Below are 27,755 nucleotides of genomic sequence, written 5' to 3'. Positions count from 1 at the left end.
TGAAGTACTCACGTCTCCGTTGTCGCCTCACTAAACTCAACGGTGGAAACCGCTTCTTTATTACTCTCTTTCTTCAGCTGTGGTCGTACCGTCAAATCTTGCACATCAAAGTTAAGTCTAGCTTTATGCACGTTAAGATAATCCTCATAAGTATTTAGCGCTTCGCGTCTCTCCTTCCCTTCGCTCAGTGTGGCTTCCCATGAGAAAGACGCGTGGTATGGATTCTCTTTCACAGTCCTCATTGCTGATTCTTTCAAGTATTCATAGTCTTCTATATACTCTCTCTTTACTGCACCTTTGTCAGGAGGTAGATACGTCTTCGCTGGTTTTGGTGGCTTTTTTATAGCCTCAGGAAATAGGATAGCCACGGTGTCATTAAAGATGTTTGTCTGGTTTTTCATAATCTCGAGCATTCTTCTTTCTTTTTCTAAACGCTGAGCTTCCAATTCGCGAAGAGGCTTCTCTTGTTCTATGAGTTCTGCTTTGTTTATTCTTTTCTTGACTGCTATAGTTCGTTCTATCAATTTGTTAACTATCATGGTCCATCTTTCTGCCGGTCCTATAATTCGTTGTTTTGCTAGTCTTCTCGCTTCCGCTTCCTCTTCTAGTCGTTTCTCTTCTGCCTCTTTAGCTTTTCTCTTTTGTTCCTCCTTTTCTAACAGCAGTGCTCCTTCTTTTCTCTTTATTTCTAGCAGAACTTGAGGGTTTTGTTTCAGCCAATTATCTTGCCATGATATAAACGATTGCATTACGTTAAGCTCTCTGCTAAGCATGCTGTCAAAGCGAGCTTTGTAAGATTCGTTTTCGATCATAAATATCGGTGGGTCTAAGAACATTTGAAAGGAACCATTGGAGTCACTTACTCCGATGATATTCTTTGCTAAAGGTAACGTGTGTAAGTTTATACCCGTGAGCTGTGTGCCGGAGAGTGTTTGTACTGCAATAGGTAAATCACTTCTCAGTAATAAATCCCAAGTCTCCATATTACCTTCACCCGTGGTGATAAAAAGCAGACTTGGCTTATAAAGTGACCAAACAGCGTCAGTTAATCTGTGAGGGCGCTTTTTCCATATCAGAGGCCGATTCATCAACTTGTCAGACCAGATTGCTATTATCTTTCCACCAACAGTCATGGTGACATGATGAAGAAATGGATTTTTCTTAGAACATGTTATTATTCCATCGTGAATGTAACAACGATACTTCATGGCGCAGTACTCAGAGTTGACAACTTCTCCAGTATTGAACGCGTGACCCTCCCATGTAATTCTTCTCATCTCTCCGTGCTGTGAGCCGCAGTACATGACTGTGTTTAGATCTTCTTCTTTCTGGGGCAAGATCGAACATGTAAAATATTTCCTGCCTGTCGCAATAGGCTTAGGTGTATAAGTGTAAGTAATCGGACAAGGGGTCATAGCCAAACTCTGTAGTGCAAGCGTGTCGGGTTGCCCCGTTATTCCAAGTATAATTTTATAAGTGGGTTGAAACACGCGATCTAAGACACAGAATGGTGAAACATCAACTAATAATCCAGATGGCCTTTTAGCAATGCGCAAAGATTTCTTAACCTTCTTGCCCCCAAACACTGCCACATTTTCGACTGACAGGTTCCAAATTAATATTGTACCATCTTCTGAGCCAGTAAAAAATATAGATGATTTTTTCCCATCAGTTAGTAGCTCTGTGTGTCCAGTTTGAGATATAAAAAAGTTAGGCGAGAGCCACTCGATAGCAGTTACAGCGCCGTAATGATTCGTCATCAAATTGCTCAACGCAGTTGCGGGCACCACTGCCTTATCAGAAATCCTCTTCATCCATCCCATATGTGCATTCATTGCTATACGATACTTTTCCCTGGTTTCAGTCAATACTTCAATCTTCTCTACATTTTCTAGCTTGTTAGTCAAATCCCAAACAACAACTTGACCGTTTATACATCCACCGATCAGTATGTTTTCATTAAAAGGGCAAAACGAAAGCACCTTCACTTCGCGCGGAGATTCGAGGTAAAGTTTTGGGATTAAACTATCGATATGACTCCAGATCATAACAGGGTTCAATCCATACACCGCCCTTTTGATTGGATCAGGACGTGTGCTAAGCGTATTCATCACAGCAGGTGAAGCGTCAGCGTAGGAAATAGCGACAATTCCAGTCCACATAGGATGAAAAACTGCAGAGGACACGTACTTATTTTTGGCTCTGACGTCTGTAAAGCAAACGTAATCCTCAAACGTCATGGAGTCGTATACTACGCCAGTCGCTTTCTGTGTCACTAAGTTTGGATAATCGTTACAATACATGTCCATGACTGTATTAAGCGCTATAATAGAGTCCATTTCAGAATCTTTAGTAGTCATGAAATTGGTCATTAGCTTTATATAAGACGCCCGCCGCATGCGCATTTCAGCGTCTCGAAATGGTTTAAGTGCGACTTCATCTATCGGTTCTTTTTCGGGTTTTTCATCTTCATCATCATCGTCGGCAACACCATCACCACCAGCACCTTTTTCAGTTTTTGTATCGCCACCACCACCTGCTTCTGTTGTGTTCCCGCCTAGAGCATCAGCGATAGATTGCGTCCAGACATTTTGCGGGTATCTCAACTCAGTTTGCGCATGTCTAGTTTTTCTAGCTGGATTTGCTTGAACCCCTGTGTCTATTCTCCGTTGAAATACACAGTTGAACTTCTGTCTGTACGGCGTGAGTTCTAAGTAACCATCTCGAACAGAGCTCGAGTCTCTGATGCTGAATTTCTCTGGCTGGTACACAGTGGGGAACGCAGTTTTTATTTCCAGCTCTAAAAATGGCCGAGTATTTATTGGAATGAGTTCAGTAATCTCTATTTCACTTCCAAGACTCTTCCAAGGACGTGGTTTCTTTTCCACGGCCTTTTGTAATTTCTTTGCCTGTCTTTTTAGAAATTTCTCTGACTGAAATTTACAGTGGTCTCTTGCTTCAACAGTAGTACAAACGTAGAATTCATCGAGATCATTAGAGTCATCTTCTATGAATCCCATTAGAACTTCGTTTTGTGTATAAGCCTCTAATTCTGCTTTCAACGGGAAAAATTCTGATAGTTCGCCGCCGACATCTATGTTTTCCATAATTTTGGCTTTACTGGCGAGCTTCCAGGGGCTTTGGGGGGTGATGTCCTGGCCCATGACCATTTCAATTTGTATTTGGGTTTCTTCGCCGATAGCGATCCGATGCACTCCGTCCACATCATATTTTGGAATGAATCGCTTTCTTCTGGGCTTTGGCGGTAATGGCGGTGCTTCGGCCATTTTGCCGTGGTCAGCGTGTACTGCAACCAATAAATATATTTCAACTCAAATATCTTCAAAGCAAGTATACTGTATTGTTTATCTGAGTAAATATTCAATAAATATTTGTTTACATATCAATAATCAATCACTCGTGTCATTGACGTTGATGTATTAATTTAATTTTTAAATATGAGTGCAATTGAAACTTTTTACACGAGTACTAAAACAACGATCAAATAAATTCAAAATTCAAACGAGGTTTGAAATTATATAGTCTCCATGTTTGAAATGTTTATCGAGGTTCATCAATTAGAGTTAAGGGTTTAGAACTTGTTTAGAACAAAAATTTGACAGTTCTGAACAACTGGCAGGCCGATATCGTCCGGCGGACTGGTAGTCAGTGGGCCCCTTTAGACAAAGAAAAGTCTGTTTTTCTAGGTACATGGGCAAAATCGTAAGCTTATTATTTAATATCAAATTAGGTAAAAAAGCATATAAAAATTAAAATAGTTTCTTACTCGTACAACAAAGCAGGAAGTAACATTATGCCCTGCCTATTTTCAACGAAATATAATTAATAACATAGAGTAACTTATACTAGAGCGGTACTGTCATAGTAAATTTTGTAACCCCGGTAAATTCACTGCCATCTGTCGACACACTTTAAAACTAAAAATGAAGATTTATAAAAATACGATAGAATGTATTTAAATATAGATAAATGTTTTTTTTTTATTTGCATTAATTATTTTTATGATTTTGACCCATGTTCTTTCACTGATATGCGTTAAAATTGTTAAATAACAAACGAAACCGTCAACGCCATCTATACGACTGTAGGCCAAAACTAGTAGCGCCCTCTGAATGAGAATCAAATTTTCTTGATTTTCGAGGCACGTTTTTTCCTTAGACTGTATCCATCTATTACGGAGTTATATCTATCTTGGTTAAATAATAATTATCGATATCGGAAAATTCCGGTATTGGTAACGTAGACAGTTATAAACTTGTAAGAGTTATATGAAAGTACGACATCTTAAAATTAACTAGGTAATGTAGGCGGATTCGGAATTTGCATATTGGAAATGGAAGTTTATTTACTTTTAATGAAGAAGTGCTCAAGATTTTGATTGGAGGCTTTGGCCACAAGAGAGGAAATACCTTGTACAAATATGCTTTAAGAATAAATTAACATTTCCAATAATTCGAGGACCTACTTGTATTCAAAAGGCTTTAAATCATGTTTAAATTATACCTAATTATGCCTAGATGCCTTAAAAAGGCCTTTCATTCCTTTGTATTTTGGATTTTTTCAGACAAACAAAAGTTCTAGAATTTAGACAGACTCGTACGAGCCCTGCGATTTAAGTTCAGTTCAGTTCAGTTCAGTTCAGTTCAGTTTAAGTAGATCAATAAGGGAGCGAATAGTGAACGCACAAGTGTAAACCATAGAGTTATTTATTGTATATTTTTTTCACATAGCTTGGGCACGGTGACAGCTGTCATCTAGGTACATATCCATACTATCCATACTAATCCATACTAATAATTTAAATGCGAAAGTCTGTCTGTCTGTCTGTGTGTTACCTCTTCACGCTTAAACCGCTGAACCGATTTAGTTGAAATTTGGCATAGAGATAGTTTGAGTCCCGGGGAAGGACATAGGATAGTTTTTATGTGGAAATCATTACACTCAGTAACTGTTAATTGACCGGTTATCATCGCTTACATGAAGCAATCACACTTTTCCCTATTTTTTAACTTTTTGATGAGGACAAACTTAATTCTTTACAATCATGGTCTTCGTACAGCAAATAATAAATAAACATTAAAACCTCTTTAAGCGTTATGACAGCACTTTGATTATGAAGAAAATAAACTGTCATACTTGACTGGAATACTTTTCAAAAGTAACCAGATTGATGACATTCAATTTGCCACTTGTCACAGTTTTTTTTTTATCAAATTTCTTCTATAAGTTACAAGAAATCAAACAAAATATTATGTAGGACGAAAGTACACGTACGGATGCTTATGTAGAAGTGCATATATAGTTAGTTTCGGGAGCAAATCAGAGATGGTGCTTTCAAATGAGTTTTCATAAAATGTTTCAATCTCTCTTTACCATTACACTTTACTCTTTGGATTATATGCTCTTTGCTCAAAACGTCAATTAAGTAAAATGTCGCAAAATATGTTTTGCAATATTTCACAAAAAAACATACTTATCTATTACGGCAGTTATTAAATATAATGCAAAAATTACATTTCAGCTGAAACCACTAGCAATGAAGTCTGCGGAAGACATTAACTATTCTGCGTACATACTTATTACATACTTTCAAATGCCAATATGTTTTGTACGCGATTTCCAATTAGATTTACTTGAATAAGTAATTCGTTTTCAGCTGATGAAGCAATTTTTATTAAAACGCCAGCTATTTGTGGTGTATTAAATAAATTGAATGAAAAATAAAGAAAAATTGGTGCACTTTATGGTACGTGCAATGGTGGTGCAATGTAACATTAACAGGTAAATTTAATGTATTAAGGGTCCCCGGCAAGCTCCGTTCTCCATACAAACGTAGTTACGCTCTCATTTCAAAACGACTAGCTAGATTGCTCTGCAACTTTGTACTTACAATAGCAAAGGGTATATCTATGTCTGTAATTAGTTTATGTAGCTTCAGATGCCATAGTAAAAAAAATACACCGAATTTAAGTTTTTCATACAAATTTATTTATTTTTGCTCTGTGTTGTTTGTTTTATAAACTGGAGCTATATAAACTAATTACAGAGCTAGATATACCTCATGTCATTGTATGTGCAAATTTTTAAATCCAACACGTAGTTTTAAAATGAGAACGGAACTCCGTTTGTATGGGAAGGTGAAATTCGGCCGAGCTTGCCGGGGACTCTTAAAAATACCCGCTTAATGAAACTTTCAGCTTAGATGATTTTCAAGTGTGTCAAAAAACCAATTTGTTATTATAAGGGAAGGGGAAGAGGGGCGGGCACCTGTCTTGCCGAACTATAGCCTGCGCCACGTCCCACGGCCTCGCTCGGTGCGCGAACGCGGTGGCGGCGTCGGCTTTTACATCAGGAAAGGCATTACTGCGCGGCGCTGTGCTCATCCCTCTGACTCCGTAGTTGAACAAATGTGGCTTAAGTTAGACAGTTAGTTAGACCATGGTTAGACATTGATACTTTTATAGATTCACTAACTGAAACTATTTCCTCATTCTCTAGTTATGACTATATTATGTTAATGGGAGATTTTAATGTTAATTTGTTAAATAAAGACCGAAATTGTACTAAACTCACTAAATTTTTAAACTATTTAAATTTTACACAATATGTTAATGAGCCAACTCACTTTACAAGTCATAGCAGTACATTGATAGATTTGATTTGTAGCAACATTGCCGTTTTAAACACTCAAGTAGACTATATACCTACTCTTAGTCACCATGCATTCCTAACTTGTGAACTAAATATAAAGAAAATTAAACCTGTGCCTCAGCAAGTTATTCTAAGACCACTAAAAGATATTGATTTACTAATATTTAACAAATCTCTTGAATATATTCAATGGGACAATATCATTTCACTATCAACCGTAAATGATATGGTCAATTCTTTTAATAGCATAGTTTTATCTCTGTTCGACTTATATGCACCTCAAAAACTGGTTATTATCAGAGAAAGAAGCTATCCTTGGATAACATATACGATTAGGGAAATGATGCGCCTGCGTGATCAGGCTCATAATAGGTTTAGGGCATCTGGATTAGATGAACATAAAAAATACTACACTGATTTAAAAAGCTGCGTCAACAAAGCTCTATTTAATGAAACACGGGCTTATTTCAACCAAAATATTAACCATAATGCTAGTAACTCTCGGTCTCTATGGAACAATCTTAAACGTACCGTGAAAATAACTCATAACTCTCAGAACCATGAAATTCCTACTCATTTACGTGACCCAGATCTTATTAATTCACATTTCCTCCAAGTTCCAGGCAGTCCTGTAGCTCCACAACCATATCAGGCTTACTTTGAATCCAACCACTATCATACTTCATCATTTAGGTTAGAGCCAGTCGATGAGATCTCTGTGCTTAAAATAATCAGATCACTTAAATCCTCTGCTCTGGGTGATGACGGTATTAACTTAGATATGCTACTTCTAACTCTTCCTCGTTCACTAAGTACAATAACTGTAATAATAAATAAATCCATAACATCCTCAGTCTTCCCCGATGCCTGGAAAGTGGCTTTGGTAACGCCTCTTCCTAAAAAAAAATATCACTAGTTTTAAAGATTTGCGACCAATAAGCATTCTTCCTTGTATATCTAAAATATTGGAACGCATTGTATACACACAGTTATATGCTTTTCTTGAAAGAAATCAAATTCTTCCTATTCAGCAATCTGGGTTTCGTAAATCGCGTAGTACGGCAACTGCACTTCTTGATGTAGTAGACAATATACTATCTGCACAGGATATGGGCAGGGGAACTATAATGACACTTGTTGATTTCTCACGTGCCTTTGATGCTATTAATACAAAATTATTGTTATCCAAAATGAAATACTATGGCGTTGAACCAGACTCAATTAAATGGTTTTCGAGTTATCTTAATCGTCGAACGCAAGTTATCAAACTTACAGATAATAACGGTATGTTTTTGAAATCTAAACCATCTATTTTATCTAGAGGAGTGCCACAGGGGTCGATCTTAGGCCCGCTTTTATTTATCCTATATACAGCTGATGTCCGTGATGTACTAAAACATAGTAACTTCCACATATACGCAGACGATATCCAAATCTACATCCCATGTGATCCTGCTAATGTGGCTGTAGCAGTTGCCAAAATAAATGAAGACTTAGATAACATAACGACTTGGTCATCATCGAACTCTTTAGTACTTAATCCTAATAAATCAAAAGTTATGATTTTTGGCTCCAAACATCATATAATACAAATAGATAACCATAAACCTATCATTTCCATTTCAGGCGAAGAAATAGATCGTGTTTCTGAATCGCGTAATCTAGGTGTTATAATGGATGAATGTCTTCGTTTTGAAAGTCACATAGCAGATATTGCCCGAAACTCATTTTATAGACTTAAGGTCCTCTATAGAATCCGTGATTTTCTTAGCGTAGACCTTCGAGTCAACCTTTGTGATACGCTAATACTCTCAAAGTTTGATTACGCGGACGTGGTTTATGGACCACGGTTGTTAGCTAGAACTGAACGCATTATACAAAGAGTCCAGAATGCATGTGCACGTTACTGTTTTAGAATCCCTCCACGAACGCACGTGACACCTTACTTAAATTCATCAGGCATTCTTAAAATGACTTACAGAAGAGAACTTCATCTATCTTCCTTGTTGTTTGGAGTATTAAAGTTTTCAAAACCCGAGTACCTCTTCCAAAAGTTCACCTGGCGTTCAAACACTTCTATGAAATATGGTCTTAGATCGGTCAACAACAAATTAGTAACTTTTCATTACTGCACCTCCGCATTTCGAGGTAGTTTTAAATACACAGCAACTAAGTGCTGGAATAATATACCTCCGCCATTAAAGATATTAAATTCTCTTAAAAGTTTTAAAACACAGCTTAAGCGACACCTTCTTCAGATTCAAAATGAACTACCTCTTGGCGGTAGAGCAATACCCTCTTATCTTTGATTATAGCCCAGCCATATAATACATACAATAATGACATTAAATATAATATTATTTACAAATACGCACATTCACACTTTACACTTCAGATATCAGTCTTACCTACGTATAAATATATATCTTAACCAACAAAAACACAAAAAATCCTTTATAATTTTTAAATACTTATAATAATACTACACACTCAACAACACAATGCACACTTTCATTTCATACACCTTCCATATACCTATTCTTTATCTTTCTTTTTCTCATTTAATGTTCTTAATACTTAAGGTTTCTTTTTTTTTCTTTTATCACTTAAAACTTTTTTGTCTTTATTCCTTTTATTATGTAATAGGTACTTAGTGTTTCTTTTTGTTTATAGGATCCGACTGAAAACCAGCGTTGCAGTAAATTTACTGCAACATTATGCTGAGTCGAGACTCCTTTTTAACATCACGCTGTCTTTAATGCCAATGTCAATTAATTTAGTTAAGAAGTAATGTATCTAGTTAGGTACATTAGTAAACTATTAACCTACATATTTTATTTTTAATAATGTTTTGTGATGTTAAATAAATTTTCTCTCTCTCTCTCTCTCTCTCTCTCTCTCTCTCTCATATTTACTTAAACGGCGCGTTTTACGCGTATAATAAACGTTGAAATTTCCTCCGGCGTTACAAAGACGATATTGCCCTCATGGTCTCAAAGACAAACTAGCTTTTGATATCAACTGCGCTGCGCGAGTTTAATGGCTTATTTAGATGGTGTGAGAACTCGCATGCGATTTTTATTACATTGTGGTGTTTGCTCGTCCGACTAAATTGGACGTAACTAAACTCGCATGCGAATTCGCGCGTCGCCGTCTAGATAAACCCGCCCTAAGCTGTGCAAAACAACTGAAAGAAAAGTGGACAAAACTAAGAGCCCGGAACTGGGCTGTTTACAAACTGCCTAATAAAGTTCAAATTCACTCACGTTCCACCAGCGTCTGCGCCTCACCAGGTGCCGCCACCGGCTCATCTTCGTAGCTATCCGACTCACTATCAACCACAACTTTGACTGGTTTCTCTTCAACATCACTGTCCAAGTCACTCATTTTTACTTCTATATATTATCTTCTTAGAGGTAAGTTCATGAGTGGCAACCTGCAACCACGAACCAGAGATCCAAGCAATAGATGTAGTAGTGTGGGGATGGCTGAATGAATACGCTTATTGTATTCATTTAGCCGATCGAAGCAATAGAAGGAACCAGTCGTTGTGAGGATCCTTGGGGGTAGCGTAAAGCAGTGGTCGTATTTCGGCTATGATAATGACTGACAACAATGACAAACAAACTAACTACCAACTTTGATTTGGACTTGAAATTTTTGTCTACTTATCTCTTGAAATTAACTCCCATCGATTGTATTTCCTGACCAATAAGTTTAAATATATTTGTCTTTTCCACGCAATTATAAAATGCTTGCAAGTATCCAATAACCATCACATTTATCTATAGATTCAAAACCGTTCCCGTGAAAATATAGCCTTTTTGTTTAAACGCCATCCACTGACTCTGTGTGCACTAAAATCTAAATTTACACGATAGACTTTGACGATAGGCAAATACGAGAGTAAACACTAACAGTCCGTGCACTGTTTACTTTATGTAAATACTGACACAACTGTTGCTAAGTTAAACTGAAACGGAACTAAATTACCAATGGTAGCTCTTATACCGTAGTGATAAGACTTATAAATAGTTAATTAATAGTGGTAACGATGGTACTGCGCGAACTGTTGGTAGTATGAGCATGCGCGAAGCTGATGCTGGTACGTGGTGGTACCAATGTGGGGTGAAAATAATAATCACGGAGGCTAATACAAACTTAGACCGTGTCATCAAAATGATGTCAAACAAAACAAATGTTATACTTTTTGCATTTATCATCTTAGTACATTTTTAATCATTGTCATCGAAATCAACTTTATTAGAAGTGCAGCGCGCGGGGACCCGGCGCAGTGTTCTTAAGATCCTAACAGCAGTGTTCTTAAGGGGCCCACGGATTATCAGTCCGCCGGACGATATCAGCCTGTCAGTTGTCAGTCAGAACAAAAATTGGACTGTTCCGAACAACTGACAGTGACAGGCCGATATCGTCCGGCGGACTGGTAATTAGCTCCATGCATGAATTTATTTTTATTTTTCGATTCATAATTTATATCGTTGGAACACCGGAAATGATAAAAATACTTTTGTAAACCTTAACATTATTTTATTAAAAAAATATTTAAAATGTTGAAAATTTTTGAGCGGTTGAAACGCTCATAATTTTTGGCGCGAATTCGACAGAGCGTGATGACGTCACACGTTGGGCGGCCCAACTGACGTTTGCTACTAATGACACTAATCTGTCGAACGCGTGACGTCTCGTGGCGTTTCGAGCGTTTCGCTCACTAGCTTTTCGCGGGCAAATTTTTGTACTTTTTATTTATAATTTTAAGTAATTAAATGGTAATTTAAAAACGGAAATGCATTTGTAACATGATATAACGGTAACAAACATCCGAATAAAACATATTTCGTTCAAATATAAACTTCATGCATGAGGCTAATTAGTCGGCCCCTTTAGGAGTTTTTTATTTTATTTTATTCTGACTTGTAGGCAAAGATCGACAAACAATTATTTACTTTGAATTTATTTATTTTAGGTGTTTGCTGCTGTCTTAGAAAAAATATTGTGTGCAACGGTAGATAATTAGGTCTCAAAATTCAGGGGCCAAAATTACAAAAACAAACAAAGTTGAGTTTTGTAAAGACAGGCTCGAGAAGAACCTATATTATGTACCTGTTACACAAAAATACCCATTGCTACCCATGGCACCCATTGGCATGGCATGACCCATGGCTGGGGCCATTTCGTGACACTTTATTTTCACTATGTTCTTTTCATGTATGTCTATTATCTGTGTGTTTACAAATAAAAACTATTCTATTCTATTCTAAAAATACTATCATGAAGATATCTGCTTAGCTCTGGTGGAAACAGCCTTTCGCCTACAGATGTTTCCTTTATACCAAGTGACAGCCTTTCAAAACGATCATTGGCCGTGAACAAAGACAGTAGACCAGGCGATAAAATTACCGTATCAATCTTTGATCTCGTAACGCCAGTTATAAAAAAACCGGCCAAGTGCGAGTCGGACTCGCGCACGAAGGGTTCCGTACCATTACGGAAAAAACAGCAAAAAAATCACGTTTGTTGTATGGGAGCCCCATTTAAATATTTATATTATTCTGTTTTTAGTATTTGTTTTTGTAGCGGCAACAGAAATACATCATCTGTGAAAATTTCAACTGTCTAGCTATCACGGTTCATGAGATACAGCCTGGTGACAGACAGATGGACAGACGGGCGGACAGACGGATAGACGGACAGACGGAGTCTTAGTAATAGGGTCCCGTTTTTACCCTTTGGGTACGGAACCCTAAAAAGAAAGATATTAAGCTCGTATAATAATACGGCTAAATATCACCGCTCACCGCTATACTTACTCAACCTCGTATCTGCAACACTCATTTGATGACAAAAACACCCGTATACCGAATGAAAGAAAAGCGACATTTCCATCAAATGATTGTTGCATATATGAGGTTGAGTAAAGGGGCCCACTGACTATCAGTCCGCCGGACGATATCGGCCTGTCAGTTAGAACAAAAATTTGACAGTTCCGAACAACTGACAGGCCGATATCGTCCGGCGGACTGATAGTCAGTGGGCCCCTTAAGTATAGCGACGATATGGATGCGTAGTATTTTGTATGGAGTCGGCCGCTATATAACGGCTCCGCTATCTTAGGAAACCAGAGCTTTGATTAGCTAAAGCATAAAATCCATTCTAATATTATAAATGCGAAAGTGTGTCTGTTTGTCTGTCTGTTACCTCTTCACGCTTAAATCGCTAAACCGATTTAGTTGAAATTTGGTATCGGCATAGTTTGAGTCCCGGGGATAGTCTTTATCCCGAAAATTATCTCTTAAGAGGGTGAAAAGCGGGGTGGAATCATGGTGTAATTGAGATAATTAATGAGTTGCCTTGTGTAATTTGTATTATGCTCAAATTGAATGATTGCTATAAGACTTTGTCCAGACGCTAAACTTACTCTAGCTGCTGTTACTGTTATTATAAATGCGTAAGTGTGTCTGTCTGTCTGTTACCTCTTCACGCTTAAATCGCTAAACCGATTTAGTTGAAATTTGGTATAGAGCTAGTTTGAGTCCCGGGGAAGATCATAGGGTAGTTTTTATCCCAGAAATCATCCTTTAGGGGGGGAAAGCCAAGTTCGAGTCGGACTCGCGCACGAAGGGTTCCGTACCATTGCGCAAAAAATGGCAAAAAAAAACAGGTTTTTTTGTATGGGAGCCCCACTTGAATATTTATTTTATTCTGTTTTTAGTATTTGTTGTTATAGCGGCAACAGAAATACATCATCTTTGTAAATTTCAACTGTCTAGCTATCACGGTTCATGAGATACAGCCTGGTGACAGACGGACAGACAGACAGAGCGAAGTCTTAGTAATAGGGTCCCGTTTTTACCCTTTGGGTACGGAACCCTAAAAATGCACTTTTATATTGTTACAGGCAGCTCTCTCCCGCCGCAAGGAGTCGGCGGCGCCGCTGACGGGGGACAAGGACGGCGCTATATTCAGCTTCTCATACCCTCTTGCTCTGGTGCTTCGCCTGCGCGTCCTACAGGTTCGTATGGCATTTTCAACCTTATCCTGAGGCAATAAAGTTCAAGTGCTCTCACACCAACGATAATATAAACGTTGTCTCTTCTGTTACCAAAATCAAAGGATATTGGAGTCATTTCTAGTTGTGACAATTATAAATGAGCACATATTGGTTAAAGGTCTCCGGCAAGCTCGGTTCTCCATACAAACGTAGTTCCGCATTCATTTTAAAACGACTAGCTATATTACTCTGAAACTTTGTACTTACAATAGGATAAGGTATATCTATGTCTGTAATTAGTTTATGTAGCTACAGATACCATAGTTAAAAAAATACAGCTAATTTAAGTTTTTCATACAAAACTTGTTTTTGCTCTATTTCGTTTGTTTTATAAACTGGAGCTATAAACTAATTTCAGACCTAGATATACATCATGTCATTGTATTTGCAAAGTTTCATTACAATCCAACACGTAGTTTTAAAATGAGAGCGGAACTACGTTTGTATGGGAAGGTGCAATTCGGCCGAGCTTGCCGGGGACTCTTAAGAACTGTCGGGACTAAAAAATATAATAAATGAAGCCCTTAAGTAAAATACTTGCTTATTTATCAATTTTTAAATGACTTCAAAAAAAGACGGTGTCTGAATTTGTCAGAACCCGAACCAAATTTAATTGTAAGTTATAGTTTGTCAAAGGTCTGTCTCATTTCAAACATAGACAGAGAGAATCATACTATCTTTGTCTTACACTAGTACTAGCACCCAAAAGAAAGGGATAAGTATAATTTTCCTGGTTGTTACCAATGAGGATATAATAAGATAGAGCGGTACTGTCATAGTAAATTTTGTAACCACTTTAAATTCACTGCCATCTATCGACATACTTTAAAACTCAAAATGAAGATTTATAAAAATACGTTAAAATGTATTTAAATATGGATAAATGTTTTTTCTATTTGCATTAATTATTTTTATATGATTCTGACCCATGTTCTTTCACTGGTATGCGTTAAAATTATAAATAACAAACGAAACAGTCAACGCCCTCTATACGAGAGTAGGCCAAAACTAGTGGCGCCATCTGATCGAGAATCAAATTTTCGTGATTTTCGAGGCACGTTTTTTCCTTAGACTGTATCCATCTATTACAGAGTTATATCTATCTTTGTTGTTACTGAGTGGCAAATTGGTTTGACCAACTATAGTTTTTGTAGAATAATATTCTACAACATATTATGTTGTATTACAACGAATTTGACAGATTAAGTAGAGATGGCGCTGTGGAGGAATCCACGAGGAAGCCGAAAACTTTTAACAACCAAAGAATCGAAAATTTGTTAATGATACCATATACTCGTAGATCGGAATATGTCAGTGTCAAAAGTGACTTTTTTGTTTGAAGAAACGTCACTTTTGACACGTATCTTAAAGTTCTAATCAGGCCTTATCATGCAGGGCCCATTTCTCGAACGGTATTAAGACTAATATTATTAATCCACGAACTGTCAAGTCGCATGGGTTACCATGACAACACACTAGTAATATTAGACTAATATCCTTCGAGATTACCTAGACTACCTAGATTTTACCTAGACTTAAGAAAATTGAGTGCCCTGACAGGGTGTCATGTATCTACCATCCTCAAACTGTATCACCTAATGTATTATGAACATGACTGCAATACAATAAAGAATAAAGAATAAAGAATAAAGAAATGGGGCCCAGGTGTCTAAGCTATGTGTATTTCCTAGTTTTATTTGCAAGAAATTATTTTCAATTGTCGAATTATCCACTAGGTGTCGCTGTGTGTGTGAGCGTGAAAAATCGTAGTTCAAGGTGTCGAGATTTTTCCTGGAAACATGACAGTTATACCTTTCGATTTGTTACTTTATCGTATAAGAGTTCTTTTATTGTTTGCCTTTTTACAGTAAGTAAAATAGCGTTCGTTAGAATTTCCAGGAAAGTCAATAAGGAAAATGCTTCGAGTGTCGAAAACCCAATAACTAAGACGTTTATCTGAGTGATCTCGAAAAACTTCTCGCTACTATCCTGCATAATATCATCGCTATTTATTAAAGTTATGGAACAATGAAAATGAATAGTCAAACATTTATCCTCGTATCACAATCCATTTTAAACCATATCGGCTTATAAAATAAAACTATGAAAACGGAACTATGAAACTCTGTAAAGAGTTCGAAACGTCGGGATGTATTATAAATTCAATATACGCGATATAATCCGTTTTCATAGTTTTATTTCATGAGTAACTATCGCGGTAACCGAAGACAATATTACATATCGGCTTATAATTACGTTCCATACTCCATTGACTGCAGTTTCCTTTGATTTGTGATCCGAATGACTTTATGCTAAAGGGACCAAGACTCAAGAATTCAAGACCCTGGTCTATAAGTATAGTAAATTTTGATTAGCAATACCTACGCAGTATTTTGCACTGGAACTTTTGCCTGTTTTTTTGTAATTGCATATTTGAACCTGTAAGTGATTAAAGAACTAAGTGCCTATTTCGGCTGGCTGACATTTTCCATACATTTTTTTTGCAGTTATTATACTAAAAATTTGTATGAAAAACCCGTGCATAATGTGCCTTAAGTTCGTTCATCTCTGTAGCCAACTGATTAAGTATTCCAATTAAAATCATAAATAGTCAGCTATGAGCTATGAGGACGTTGGTAGCTAAATATTCATCCCCGGTGATCCGATTACGGTGTTTTCAGAGCATTTCCATATTCATCAGTTGTTGATGTCGACACATCTTGCGGAGCCATTTCTCTTCCGATTTGTTGGTATAGGATCACAGATCACGTATTCTAAAGACATAGCGTAGTCCCGCTACCCCCTCTGCCATGCATACGGTAGCTTTACTCGATTTTCGAATTTCGAATCACGCCACCAATCCTACTTCAGTCCATAGATTAGTATATGTTATTACTGTAATAGATAAGAAACTCTCGGACATTTCACGTTCACGTCTCTACTAGTGCTGCCCCTAGCGGTCCTGCTCTGAGACTGTATATGCAGTAAACACGCACACATGTACACACACACACACACACACACACACACACACACACACACACACACACACACACACACACACACACACACACACACACACACACACACACACACACACACACACACACACACACACACACACACACACACACACACACACACACACACACACACACACACACACACACACACACACACACACACACACACACACACACACACACACACACACACACACACACACACACACACACACACACACACACACACACACACACACACACACACACACACACACACACACACACACACACACACACACACACACACACACACATACACACACACACACACACACACACACACACACACACACACACACACACACACACACACACACACACACACACACACTTATGGGTTCTTTACCTACATGTAACAACTTTAATATTGGAAACTGATTTATGTAGTAATCTTTGTCGTACCAATTTCCATTTGCTTAGAAAACTACATAAATCAGTTTTTCAGAATAAATAAATGAAAACTTATGTTGAATCAAGTACAATATATTATTTATAAGTACCTACTTATTTACATACGTTCCATTCCAAGTAACTAAGACACATGCAAATACAGCGACGCTTTAAGCGCACTTCCGTGAAAATAACTTAACAGCAAGTATGTAACAATTTATTTCCTGACTATGTTTTAAACAATAATTAGAGGCAACCTAATTCATTTCTTCTTCTTGATCCCAAAATAACTTGGAAAGCTTCAATAGTTTGATCCAACTTTTTTTGATTTAATTTAGATCCATTTTTGTCGCATATTTCATAGTTTTGAGAACATTCAAGCTTTTTATCCACAATTTGTGGTGCGGTGATCTGGGTGTTACAGCGCATTAGATTAGGTAGATTTTCCTTTTTTAGGTTCACTGAAATTGCCATTGACAACATCGAAAAACTTATCGAAGAAAAGCACGATACCTGCCGTGTCGCAACTTTATTCTGAAAGCTTTTTAATACCTGAAAATATATTAACAGTTAAGATGTTATCAAAAGTATAAAAAGGTTATTTTACAGCGAAACAGGACAAGTGTTGAGCATGCATTTTAAGGGTGTGCTATTGTCACATTTAATGTTAGGTAACAAGAAATCAGTGAATCGGGATATTATTCATGTAAAATGTCGACAAAGGTAACGTATTGTGGTTGGATTTTATCAGTAGATGTATGTCTTTCTAATTTTGGCAGGTTGTAGTTGATTTATCAGATTAAGACCTAGGCACGGAAAATAGTATCTTAATTATGATAATTAGAGCAACGTGTATGACGGGCCTTACGGGCACTAAGAATGGTGCTAGTTCAACGGCTGTTATTTGAAATGTTACAATGTTCCATGTTCCATCGCCAACATTTCATAAATATGCTTTACCCGAAGCCTCTATCAAAGCTTTTGATAAAGATGAAATAATAAATAAATGTTCAGGAGGTATATATATATTATAAACTCGAAAATTTACTTACCTTGCCCTTATACCGATGTACATACAAGAAGGTACACAGATTCGGCGCGGCCCGGCCGGCATTGCTTTTCATCTTGCCTGCGTTGGTTTGGTTGAATGAGTAAGAGCACAACTCAACACAACTTACAAGGTTGGTTGTGATATAAAGAAACGCTGTTTGTTAATATCTTAACATAAATCTGACCAAAAATATGTTTAAACGGAATTTATATTAAAAAACAACTTAGAAATAATTTCAAAATTTCCCGTCAAACCAAACGTCATTTGGTTTTTTTATTCGTCTAAATACGTCAGTCTGTCATTGTACGGTGTTTGCACTACATATTAAAAAAACTACTTTTACGTTTCAAATTTATTTTGTTTCCTAGTTCATTTGCAACGTAAGGTTAGTAACACTATCAAAACATTTTTTATTAAAATATATTCTTCTAGATTTAATAAAATACGATTAAGTTACCTGCTTAAATATTTGTTTTGGTATATTTTGTTTTCTACTATCTACACACAAGAATGATATCTAGCCACACTCAGCCCTCCTTATGCTAAAGGCGGTATCTCAAAAACGAATGAACTGGAAATGGAACGTTATGATGCAAATTTAAGGTACTTATTTGCATGCAATCTTCAATTGAGATACCGCTTTTTAGCTCAGCAGGGCACCACGGCTTAGGAATATATGTCCAGCATAACCCAGAGATGGCATTATTATCAGCATTACATTACTCCTCTTCAGAGATACTATCAGTCGGCGGACCACATGTCTTTGAACGGACCAATCACGGCACAGGACTCGCTCACCTCGTCCCCCGCACCCCTGTATTTTTGGCCGCATTGGTTTTATGAAATTTGCTTTATACGGGTTCTTTAGAAATAGGTATTCTGTGTATAGAATGCTTGTTTTGGTTTTTAATATCGAGAAAAGGTTCTCAATTCATCGAGCTCTTATTTTATCATGTTCCACGGTTTTTGGCAAAACATAACCTACTTATATTAGTAAAATATATTTTGTTCGAAAGCGTAATGTACGCTATTCCTGTTAGTCTTATTGTCAGATAAATCTGAACAAATTTAAGACATCTTTTTTCGGCCTACATACAGCTACGAAAATATTTAAAAAAAATATGTGTAGTCCTCAATCTGTATTGGGTTAGCCTTAATCCTCTTTGGGCGGAGGCTTGTGCCGAGCAATCGTAATATAATAAAATACTTACCTCCTTATTCATAAAACTTTACAAGCCTTAATTATCCTTTTCTTACAAATAATAAGTCACAATGACAGATTAAAAATACAATAGCTAATTGAGGGTATTTATCGACGACCGGTCTGGCGTAGTGGGTAGTGACCCTGCCTGTGAAGCCGATGGTCCTGGGTTCGAATCCCGGTAAGGGCATTTATTTGTGTGATGAACACAGATATTTGTTCCTGAGTCATGGATGTTTTCTATGTATTTAAGTATTTGTATAGGTATTATATATATCGTTGTCTGAGTACCCACAACACAAGCCTTCTTGAGCTTACCGTGGGACTTAGCCAATTTGTGTAAGAATGTCCCTATAATATTTATTTATTTATTTATTTTTATTTTATTTTATTTTATGTTTCTGCATGACTAATGCCATTTCTACATATTGGTTAAGCCCGATTCACATTTGTCTGACGTATCGTGTTGTGTCGTGACGCATATCGGTTTCATACATTTAATATGGTTGCGTGCACATTTGTCTGACGCATCGTGCATCAGACTAATGTGAACACAACCATATTAAATGTATGAAACCGATATGCGACACGACACAACACGATACGTCAGACAAATGTGAATCGGGCTTTAGCCTTTCCCCAGCCGACGTGCAAAATTGATCAATTAGTTATTTATTGACGATATGACCTTTGGCATACAATATGCTCTGAAATATACAGGTCATGTGTGCGATAGGTAAGAGGGCTCGGAGGCCCAGAGGCAATCTCAATTATTACAGATGCATTGACAACTTTGAGTGCTAAGTTAATAATACCTAAGCTTGTACCTAGTATCGAAGTGACATTTAGCTGACCCTTTACTACCTAAAAATGTTACCAAGTGTACAAACCTAGGGAGTCGAAAGAAAAAGCTTTTTGCGTCTAATAACCCGTACGAAGCCGGGGCGGGTCGCTAGTATACAAATAAATAAATATGATGGGACAGTTACAGAAATAGATCTAGTCCCACGGTAAACTCAATAAGGCTGGTGATGTAGGCACTAGACGATACATAAATATAATAAATGGACTTACTTTTATTTATGGCCTGACGTTTCGAACGTGACGTTACGTTCGTGGTCACAGGCAGATCAGCAGCAGCAGCAACAGCAGGCGTGTGTGGCAGATGGTGGTGTCTGCCTGTGACCACGAACGTAACGTCACGTTCGAAACGTCAGGCCATAAATAAACGTAAGTTTGTACGCGATTAAGTCCCGTATTAGTTTTAAATTATGAGTGAAAATCGTGTTAGTTTAAATCAGTATATAATAAATGGATATCAGATACCATCTCCGTAATCATAATTTTCACCATTTTTATTTGTTTTAGATCGTATGCGGAATATCAGCCATGGTGATGGGTAGCGTGGCATTCATAGAAGAGAGGCAAAAATTCAACATGGGGCTTGGTATACCTGCTGGAGGGATCAGCGTCTTAGCAGCCGGTAAGTACAAACTATAGTAGCCTTACCACGAGTTTGACACTGATATATTCGCTAACGTCTGCGTAACTTACTTTCTACACATATCGCTCGTGCTAATATGTAGGTACGAGCGGTGCAGTAAGGCTACTGGTCTTTAATATACCATGCATGGACGCTTAACGCAATGCTACAGCGAGATGTCCATGTTTAAAGAAAAGTAAATGTACGTGAATGTACGTGTAAGTGGGGTGTCCTATCGGACGCCCTAGGTATCGCTGGTGCGACATGGTGGAGGCGGATCTGCGCGAACTTCGAGTCAACAATTGGCGAGAGGTCGCACAGGACCGAGAAATGTGGCGCTGTCTTGTGTCGGAGGCCAAGTCTCATTTTGGGTCGCTGAGCCAACGAAGTAAGTAAGTACGTGAACGACCTCAGTAATTGCTCGATGAACTTTTTTTTTTATTTTCTTCGCTATTGGGTGACTATTGTTCTTTAACGTATTCACTGCCAGCAACCCGCCTGTCGGGCGCTCTGCCCGTAGTCGCTTTGTGCTACATACGCTTTTTCCCATGTTATGAATGAATATGTTAAACAACCGACGGAGCGGCAGCTGACGAGGCTTCACGTAGCTGAGGTCGGAAGAAACGACAAACTGATGTTGTTCCTAGCTACATCGTGCATCGTTCTTGATTTATTTTCAAAGCATTTTTTTACCCAACTCCTAAACTTTATTCATTAAACTAACTTTCGTCTTAGTTATTTTAACCTCTCCCATTGCATGTTCGCATATTTAACACTGTACGGGATATACACTTCATAACATCAGCTACAAAGGCCTTTGTAGTCAAATAACCTCTGCACACATGCCAAAAAAAGGATCACGATTCGGTACGCTAGGTACTTATTACATTACCTGCTCACAAGATAATATGCTTTGTTACCCGTGACACTTGGATGAGGAAGATTATGGTGATGAGCGGAGCGGGAAGGGTTCAAAAGCGGACGGAGAGTAGAATTAAAACTCGCGCCATAAATAAATAAATAAAACTATCGATTAGTCGTGCTGGAGGCCGTCAAACGTCGTTGATCGTCGAGCGTCGTCAAGCGGAGCTAAACAGGGAATCATACATTAGTTTGCAATTGGTAAACTAACTTTTTCAATCTATGAGAGCAATAGTTTGTTAACGAAAATTAAAATTGTACTCAGTTCAATTCATCTTTCCTTTGAAACACTATACGGCCGGAAAATCATTTTTTCGAAAACGTTAAATTTTTTAAAATTGAGTTCTTTATTTTATTCAGATAAATAAACTAAAATCCTGTTCCCAGCTGTGTCCATCCACACATCGCGGGGTTGGGCCGCGACAAGCGGCGCGACAGCGGGCGCGGGCGTGGCGAGTGTGCTATGGGCGGGTGCGGCGTGTCTTCTTATTGCACTGGTGGTGCAGTGCTGCAGGACGATAATGGGACCACCTGGGTTGGAACATGGGTAAGAGAGAATATATATTTTATGTCTTCAGGTCTGATACTTAGGTATGTCTTAAACGCTCTCACGAATCTTGATTTAAGTCATTGATATTACCACATCTTAATACAGATATTCTCACATCAATACACAGTTTAAATCACGTCAAATGAAATGTTAGTTGTCCAGAAGCCAACTGGACTTTTACTAAATGTTTATACTTTTGTGGCGTTAGTCAAGGTCTGAAATCTAAAATGACGTTTAAATTTGTTACATACATACATGCATACATATAATCACGCCTATTTCCCGGAGGGGTAGGCAGAGACAACGGATTTCCACTTGCTACGATCCTGACATAGGTACCTCTTTCGCTTCCTTCACTTTCATAACATTCCTCATTAACGCTCGCCGTTTTAGGGTGCTCTTGACCTGATCTGATCAGAGGAAGTCCGCCGAGGTCTGCCCCTTCCAACTTCCGTTTCTACCTCTCCCTTATACACTCTCTTTGTTAGCCTTGATTCCACTCATTCTCTCCACGTGTCCAAACCATCTCAACACCTTTTTCATTTATTGACAACTACATCTTCGTTCAGTCCACACATTTCCCTTATCACACTGCCTCTTCTAATGTTCTATCTTGTAATCTCACACCCCACACACTCCTTAATTGTTAGTCATTACTTATCATTTACTAAGACATTTGTGTTTGCTAGAAAGAGACGTAAGTTAACAACGCCATTTTATGTTCATGAATAAGGTTCTTCTATTAATCCAACAGGGACGCATATGACGAGGAATCCCGGCCATCCCCCCGTGACCTGGTCGTCATAGCGTGCGTGCAAATCGCTCTCGCTTGCGCTACGCTCCTGAGCGCGGCCGTGTGCGCGCGGATCGACTGCGCATGACGCGAGCCCCCGCGGGCACTCGCGCGCCGCCGCGTGTCCGCCCCCGCGGATCCCGCGCCTACCCCTCCTAGGGAAAAGGGGGGGAGGGTAGCATGGTTGATATAAAAGGACCGTAGTAAATAAGTATCTAGTCAAAATATTAATTCATGAACAATAAAGTGTGACTCAAATGGTGTGGATGATAAAAAAGTTATCAAGATAGAAACTATTGTATACGTTTGAATGACGTAGTATATTGTATTATACTTATTATATTTATGGTAGTAAAACTATTTATGCTTAATATTAACTATAACTATTAAAGTTTTCCAGTAGTCTGTATTAAGATTTCATATCTAATATGTGAAATATTTTATTTTCTTAGCTACTTAATTAGTAGTAGGTAAGTTCGTAACAAACTACTATTCTTGGGTTTTTTATGACGGAACCATATCTTTTATAACAAAGTTTATTAAATGCCAAGCACAACATTCAATCGCGCAATGACATCGCGCAATCGCACGACAACTAAAAGTGCATTTGTGTACATAATTATAGTGGTTCCGCGGCAGCGTTATCATTTATTCATATCGTAATATCACTTCACAAAACATACATTGTGGATACTCGTAATTGTGAATTCATAAGTTTCACATAAGTTTCATAACACAACGCTCCCGCTCCCGCCTACTCTCGCACAGCGTTCCAATCCAAGGCATAAGCACAAGCATATAAACTGACATGCTTTCACGGAGTTGTGAAAGGAACGCCCACAATGCAGAGACAGGCGGAAATCCGACGAGAGCCAAACATTGTATTATTGTGTTAGGGATACTAATACGATTTATTGCATTATTACTTGGAGAAGAATTTTTATTTAATTTTTGCGCGTTTTTATAATTTTGCTAAAGAAAATAGCGAGATAACGAGTAGTTTCCATTGTATAGCCCTATGCAATGAGTTTGGACAGCTATAGCCTCCTAAGTCCTGCGGTACCAAATTTTGTACATAATAAAATTCACCCTTCAGTCCCAGCATTAAGTAAGTTACTATAGTAATAAACACCGATAGTATATATTTGGGTACAATTTTTTATATGGTTTCAAATTTGAATGCTCGCGCGGAATATTCTGACAGTCCATAGGGTTGTAAATAGTCTGTTCAGGACTGACAGCATGACAGCAAATATTTATTATGTGCAAAAAAATGAACAAGAGGCCTCTAGGACTATGACGTTTAAAAAAAGCTGAGACTTAGGAGGATACATAAATCACGCCCCATATCTGTTTATGTTATCAATAATTTTTTAATTGCACCCCTTTAAAGTTTTATGGCGCCAAACAAAGGCGTACTTTGGCAAATTAACCATTTAGAGCTCTTTTCCACTGACGTCCAATTTTCTGCAGGATCCAGTTTTCTGCAGGATCCAGTTTTCTGCAGGATCCAGTTTTCTGTACTACGCGTGCCGTATCCCGCGCAAACAGAATGCTCGTGTGAACGTTATATTAGCACGTACACTACTAACGGGATCCTGCAGAAAACTGTACCCGCAAAAAAACTAGACCGCAGTGGGAAAGAGCTCTTACTGTCTAAATATAAAAAATATGGGGGCTGATTTGTCGATAAAACATCGTACTATACGTGGTTAAAGATCACCATACGGTCTACCTGTTCAAACACATTATACAGGGTGGCTAAAAAATAAGTGCATTCCCGTTGCCAGGGAGGTTTTGGGATTATACTGAGCAACTTTTACTATGGGACCAACCACGAAATCGCGAAAAAATTTTTTACACCCATAGAAAATGGACCAGCCAAAATGTATGAAACAGCCAAATTTTTTTTTGCGATTTCGGGGTTGGTCCCATAGTAAAAGTTGCTCAGTATAATCCCAAAACCTCCCTGGCAAGGGGAATGCACTTAAGCCACCGTGTATAGGAACTTGTGTTTACTTATAAATTAACTGATTTAACTTTGAACAACTTCTAAAATGTAAATAACTTAGTAAAATTGACACCTAAATTAAGATGTAGGTAACTATAAATTATACTACATATATATACTATAAATTATTAATATTATCCATCTAGAAATATTAATTTAAATATAGCAATTAGAGCTAAAGAGTCAGTAGTCAGTACTCACTAAATTCTCCATCTCTCTAGGGTCCATTGTAAAATATTGTAACTTGTAATAAAAACAGTCAAAACAGTTCTTTTTGACTTATTGTATTTGTTACAGATTTCCGCTAGAATTGCAAGTAAAGGCCCGTTTACACATTGAATAGCGTAAAGAGCGTACTCCCATCTTTAAGGCCGGCAACGCACTTACGACCCCTCTGGTGTTGCGGGTGTCCATGGACGGCGGTAATCGTTTACTTCCTATATCATAAAAAAAAGAATATTATTTAGTGCATCAGTTATAATTATGTGGACTAGTAAGGGCAGAGTTGTTGTTCAGCCTCTCGTGCAAAATTGAACCATGAGCGTAGTGAATGGTTCGAAAAATGCAATATTCAGCGTTACGAGGGTTACCAAGGCACGTGGTTAAACAAATTTTGCTACCGAGTGAAACAACATTTTTCATCACACCAACACAAGGAAAATACTAACCAACTCTGAAATATCAAACAAAATCAAAGCAAATTAAATATGTATCATTCTAAATCATCATTTAAAAGTCAATTCTACCAGCAAACATAAGAAAACAACTCAACGTTTGCATCTGATTACTTTGCCTCACATGTGCATAAAATGCAAATTTCTTATCAGTTTTTGAACAATCAAGAGAGCCTTTACCAGCTAGTGTGGTGAAAATGCCTTTGTTAACTTGGTACGAGAATTCATATTAACGCTAAGTATTTTTAGTTTTAAACTATGTTAACTTATTGAATTAATTCAGTAAAATTTGTTAAATTATTGTATTTTAATAGGAATCTGTACATTTAAAATATAGAATTCAGGATAGTTTCTAGTTACTACCTTGTAACTTATATTTTTGTAAATAAATAGATCAATCTGATGGTGTGATTTTTTTACTTATCTTTTATAGTATTTGATTAAAAGATAATTAGTTATTTTATTCTTATTTTTCAAGTAAAATTAAACAAGTAATCATGTCCACCCTATGACTTTTGACATACCTACGCTGTATGGAAAGCGACAAGACGTCACATTGAGTAGGGTGACCAAATTGTATGCAAAAATGTTTTTTTCTACTTTTCATCTGATCATAATCATCATTATTGGAATAAACAATCCTTAACAACATCATTAGGCTCATCTTTGAATTCTGTATGATATATAATTATATTTATATTCACAAGATTCTTGTTCTCTTGTTACACGACCCCGAAATCACCCTGTATGTACCACGAATACCTGCCCAATTTGAATTAGCTTTTTACTTGCAGCGAACGACATGCAATTTGCCTCAAAAGACTGCCGCTGTTAAATTTGGACTTTATTCTAAATGAAGACCTGGTATAAAAGGTTCTGAACTTCTGCACTCGAAAACTTTAAAGCACGGCACGCTTATTAATGTTTGCTGAAGTCAGGAGTTGCAAACCTGTCTTAAACGTAAGAAAGTTTATAAGGGGAATGTAGCCTAAGTTTTTTGCATGTTTTTAAGTTGTTATAGGTACTTTTAACAAGCTAAATTGAGGTAGCTAAAAATCAGTTGTTCAATGTTTTTCATACTTTATACATACACAGTTTATTACAAACTTTTATTTAGCATACAATGTTCGTATTTGTGTCACTATGTAATTTATTTACAAAGTTTAGAAACCATATTAATGTTATAATTTTACTATCAATAATGGATAGAAATGTGCCGTTGGTTTAAAAAAGTATTGATATGCAATATCTTTTTTTGCCAACAAATTATGAAGGAACTAAGAAAGCACTTTTGCTAATAGTTTTGCGAATTCATTTGAATCAACCCTCCTTTTCCATTTTTTGTCATCAATTATAATTCCAACCTCACACTTTACGCTCGCGTCATTTTTATGATCGATTAAAACCTGGCCTTTATCTGCGTCTCACGAAAACATACCTTAACACCAATATAATAAAGTCCAAAACTTTTAGAACGGTTACAGAACTTTCCTTAATGACTGCAATAAAACACCACCGTCAATGAAAACACCGAAAACATATTTGACGTAACTAATTGCCTTTGTAATTTGAATCTTAAGCTCTCAGTAATAAAGGCAATTTTTCAAATAAAAAAGATTTATGATACTTTGGGGAATAAAAGGGATTGGTTATTGTATGAAATTAGCGTTAAATTAAAGGTATATAATTACAGAATGTTGAGCGCATCACGAAAGCACTTTTGTCTGATAAGCTACGCTTGAAGTGCTACGTTGTAGCTCGTAGCACGTTGATGTAGTATCGAAAGGCATTTTAATGGCTTCTCTAAACGGTGGCCCAGCGATGGACCAGCGAGATGGCCATGCGATGGTTTAGCGCACGCACTATGGGATGGGC

At 37.4% G+C, this 27,755-nt stretch overlaps 2 protein-coding genes and 1 long non-coding RNA gene across 3 annotated transcripts in view; 2 read left to right on the top strand and 1 right to left on the bottom strand.

Annotated features, from left to right (window-relative positions):
- Positions 1–23,369, top strand: part of LOC134743474 (uncharacterized) — a 78,288-nt gene extending 54,919 nt beyond the window's left edge. Inside the window, exons 3-6 of the mRNA XM_063676920.1 lie at positions 13,589–13,702; positions 20,817–20,931; positions 22,240–22,399; positions 23,157–23,369. Coding sequence (XP_063532990.1) covers positions 13,589–13,702; positions 20,817–20,931; positions 22,240–22,399; positions 23,157–23,283 — 516 coding nt within the window. The 3' untranslated portion in view covers positions 23,284–23,369. The remainder of the gene's footprint in view (positions 1–13,588; positions 13,703–20,816; positions 20,932–22,239; positions 22,400–23,156) is intronic.
- The window catches only part of LOC134743481 (uncharacterized), a 154,560-nt gene that overhangs the window by 15,662 nt on the left and 111,143 nt on the right, over positions 1–27,755 (top strand). The window lies entirely within an intron of this gene.
- Positions 9–10,035, bottom strand: LOC134743347 (dynein axonemal intermediate chain 3). The gene is made up of 2 exons (XM_063676738.1): positions 9,939–10,035; positions 9–3,307 (listed from the first exon to the last, which is right to left on the bottom strand). The coding sequence occupies exon 2, from the start codon at positions 3,285–3,287 to the stop codon at positions 9–11; it is 3,279 nt and encodes a 1,092-aa protein (XP_063532808.1). The 5' UTR covers positions 3,288–3,307; positions 9,939–10,035.

Source organism: Cydia strobilella, chromosome 8, assembly GCF_947568885.1.
Source record: "Cydia strobilella chromosome 8, ilCydStro3.1, whole genome shotgun sequence".
Lineage (NCBI taxonomy): Eukaryota > Metazoa > Arthropoda > Insecta > Lepidoptera > Tortricidae > Cydia > Cydia strobilella.
This window is presented reverse-complemented; position numbering and strand designations above follow the sequence as displayed.